We start from the raw sequence: 3,946 nt of genomic DNA, 5'->3' as shown, positions 1-3,946 counted from the left end.
ACACATATCACAAATGTTGTCGTCCGGTTTACTTTCACTTCGTTGTTGCGGCTGTTTTGCCCATATTTTGTTATAATCAAAATTATTTGATTATAGTTTGACCCATGTAGTAGCTTTAGTTAACTTGATTTCTCCCTATGGGTAGTTTTGCCGTAGTTCAACTTAAAGTATAAAGTAACTGTTAGCTTGCAAAGCTTTATTTTCAACATGCAGCATTGTTGAATGCAGCACTGACTGATTTCAGTTCTGCCAGTAGGAGCAATATCTAAATTTTTGCTTTTTGCTGTCTGTATTTCTTATATTTTAAAAAGTGGTTTCCACTAGTGGCAATCAAAGGCTGAGAATTTTTTGCCAGTTGCTTGAAATGGTTGCCAAAAGCTTCCTGGCAATCTTTACTGTTAAGCCCTGTAATACCACGTTATTACTGAACGACATTAGGGAATATAGTGGAGCTTGGACACAACATGAGAGGGGATTAACTAATCACAAAAGACAAAAAGTGGAACACAGAAAATGTTCACAAGTACCTTTCAAAAAGTGCACCTGGCTGGCTCATATCAGATGAGCCACTGTTTCCAGCTATGTCATTAACCGCAGTTCCCACAGCACCCTGGTGGACTTTTTCTTTGGCCAAACATCCAGAGTCAGAGTCTTTGACAAACTGCTGAGGTTCCTTTGCAAAGCTAGAGTCCTCTGCACAACCACTGCCATCATGATCCTTGTCTGCAGAGCTGTTGACAAACACGGTTTTACTGACGGGGCTGTCCGGACTCAGCATCTCCACATCACTGGGTGTACTTACACCCTTCCTGGGGCTATAACTAAGACAGAGGGTGAGTTTTGGATTTGGAGAGTGTGCAGCAACACAGGTTTCTTTAACAAGGTGAGGACCAGGCGAACTGGGCCTCTTAGATTTCTGCCCATTAGAACATGGTGTTTGAGAAGTGTGACTTCTGCTGCTTTCAAGAGCAGATTCATCCAGCTCAGCTGCAGACCCACAGTCCATCTGAGTCTGAGATGCAGCCTCATCTTGAGTTTTCTCTGTTAGTGCACAGTCTTCTGTAGTTTCATTCTTTTGGGGTCCACAAAACAGGTCATCTTCTCCATCTGTTAAGGATGCTTTTGGGACATCATTGTTGGCAGCTTCTGGTTCGACTTCTGAAGTCACACTGCGGTGAACAGAAAAACAACAAAGTGAGAGAAGGTCGAATCTACAAAGTGTATTCTTACAATCATAGCAGGGCTCCCACATATTTTCATGGTCAAAATTTCAAAACTTTTCCATGACTTTTCAAGGACTCATGATACATTTCACATATAATTTCCACTGGCTGGCATATAGGAAGGGAGAGATGGAGCGTGGGGAGAAAATGAAGAAATGTACGTAATGGTAAACAAAGCACTGTCACACATCGACACATCTAGAGCATTGTTAAGTCAACAGCTAGAGAAAATAAATTTGAAGTTTTGTTATGTGGAAGGTTATCCATGGAAGACTGATTTAGAAATGTAATTACACACTACGAAATCCAATGCCTTTTATATTTTTCAATTATTTTTTACTAATGATTCAATGACTTTTCCAAGGCTGGAAAATGTGATTTGTTTTCTCACAAATCTCTACAATAAAATACAACCAGATCATACAAGAAACATGTATACAGTACTAACAGTGCAAATATTTCAGAAAAAAAAACAACTTCAACAGTTGCAAGTATTTAGTGTGACCTCCATTTCCACTTAGCATGTCTTGAACTCTCTTGGGCAGACAACATAAGATTTCCATAACTTACCGTCTGGTGGATTTACACCAGGCTGCATTCAAGACATGTCCAAAGCTCAATATTTATTGATTGATTGACCTTTTGTTATGGTTGTATGGTTTTGTTATAGTCATGACTGCTGAAAAGTATCAATAAATTTTAATACACCATACCATTCCTTCTGGAAAACATCTGATTGGAAATGGGTTTACTTTTTACTATGACAATGATCCAAAGCACACTACTAATGCACTGAAATCATATTTGGAGAAAAAAACAGCAAATAAAACACTGACACTAATGGAGTGGCCACCACAGAGTCCAGATCTGAACATCATAGAAGCAGTGTGGGATCACCTGGACAGAGAAAGGAATAACAAACAGCCCATGTCTAAAGACGAGCTCTGGGAAGCGCTGAAGCAGGCTTGTATACCACAAAACTTCAAGATAGTCTGCCCCAGAGAGTTTAAAAGGCACTACATGTAAAGGGGGTCAGACTAAATACTGACTTCACTCTAAAGAGGCCATTTCGTTCTGAGCTTTTTGGTAATTTAGTGCATTAAACATGTTCTCGGTATTCTTTGTTCGTATGCTAACAAAAAGACTAAGAAATAGATATGTTTATCCCCATTACAACTTTGCTAAAACAACAAATCTGAGGTAGCCTAAGACTTTTACACAGCACTGTTTATTGAAACTTTCTTAGAACTAAGGAGGCAAAATCATGATGCTGCCTTGACTGTTTTACCTTTTTTGAGAATCCATCACTTCATCCATCTTTGACAGGTCAGACAAGATGACTCAACAATAGCTGCAAGAAGAAAAATATTCACATTGAAAGGATGTAACTTATTATATCTCATACATACCTACAAAGTTATGATACAGATACTTACTGCCAGGTGTCAAGTGACAGTTAACTTCACTTTTAGAGCCAGATACAAAGCTTTGTGTCGTTGTTTCTTAAGTAGCAATGATGTGTAGTCGATGAAGGAACCGCCGCTGACACCGACTTGGTTGCATAAGAATTAATTTATTACAACAAAGTTCAGCATCCACCAGGCACCATGGTCTGTCTGACAGAAGATTCAGGACCAATGTGAATCTCCCTCTTACAACTCATGCATGTCTCTTATATAGGTACAAGTATCTACACATTTATCAGTCAACATTCCCCACCTATTGTATTTAGTCACAAAAATAACCCCCAAGGGCCACAGTCCATGTCATGTAAGCCTAGTATCAATATTCTACTCATCTGACTCCAAGACACAATCATCCCTAGACCTCTGACCTCCAGATAAGACCCATACAAACAGAGCATAATACACCTCATTTGTTTATGTAGGATCTTGATCGGAGGCTAAACTCAAACCTTGAAATTATCAGACTGTGTGTTTATACTTTGTTTGGTCCAATTTCTACTAAAGTGAGGGTGGGCAACTCGACCGGGCTGAGATGTGGTCTAAGCTTTCGATTCAGTCTCTTGCCAAAGATATCAGTTTCAATTCCTGACGGCAGTTTTCAACAAATAAGCACTCGGCAGCCAGCACATCACGAAGCAAAGCTGCTGCTGGCAGGCTCCACAAAGCTACAATTAGCTAGCTAACTAACCCTAACAATTGTTATACTAGGATATTATCTTCACGGCAATACAAAACAAAAAAAATAGTTACTCAACTATTGGTGGTATAATTTATATCCTTCGGGTTTTATTAATAGCTTGCTACATCGATGCAGTCACGTCTTACAAGACTTAAAAAAACAAGTCATGTTGAGCTAACTTAGCTTTGATTGGCTACAAATCTAAACGTTAGCCATTAGCTATTATTCGTTAGCTGCGTTTCTTTTCATCAAGCTAGCAGTGCTATGTACATGAAAACGACAAGACACCACTTACAAGCATGTCCCTCTTTGTGCAGGACTTCGGAGTTAAGTGCATTACATAATTATTTAATTATTTGCAAGTTAAACTATTTATCTGCACACACATATCACAAATGTTGTCGTCCGGTTTACTTTCACTTCGTTGTTGCGGCTGTTTTGCCCATATTTTGTTATAATCAAAATTATTTGATTATAGTTTGACCCATGTAGTAGCTTTAGTTAACTTGATTTCTCCCTATGGGTAGTTTTGCCGTAGTTCAACTTAAAGTATAAAGTAACTGTTAGCTTGCAAAGCT

At 38.9% G+C, this 3,946-nt stretch overlaps 1 protein-coding gene across 1 annotated transcript; it reads right to left on the bottom strand.

Moving 5' to 3' along the window:
- Positions 1-527: 527 nt before the first annotated feature.
- On the bottom strand, positions 528-3,750 carry LOC121938463 (the record flags this gene model as incomplete). The annotated part of the gene is made up of 3 exons (XM_042481704.1): positions 3,664-3,750; positions 2,512-2,574; positions 528-1,169 (listed from the first exon to the last, which is right to left on the bottom strand). Coding segments are annotated over exons 2-3 (671 nt in total), but the record flags the coding sequence as incomplete, so codon positions are not given.
- Between the last annotated feature and the right edge of the window lie 196 nt (positions 3,751-3,946).

This window comes from Plectropomus leopardus, unplaced genomic scaffold, assembly GCF_008729295.1.
Source record: "Plectropomus leopardus isolate mb unplaced genomic scaffold, YSFRI_Pleo_2.0 unplaced_scaffold29560, whole genome shotgun sequence".
Lineage (NCBI taxonomy): Eukaryota > Metazoa > Chordata > Actinopteri > Perciformes > Serranidae > Plectropomus > Plectropomus leopardus.
The sequence above is the reverse complement of the archived record's forward strand: the minus strand, read 5'-3'. Positions and strand labels throughout refer to the sequence as shown.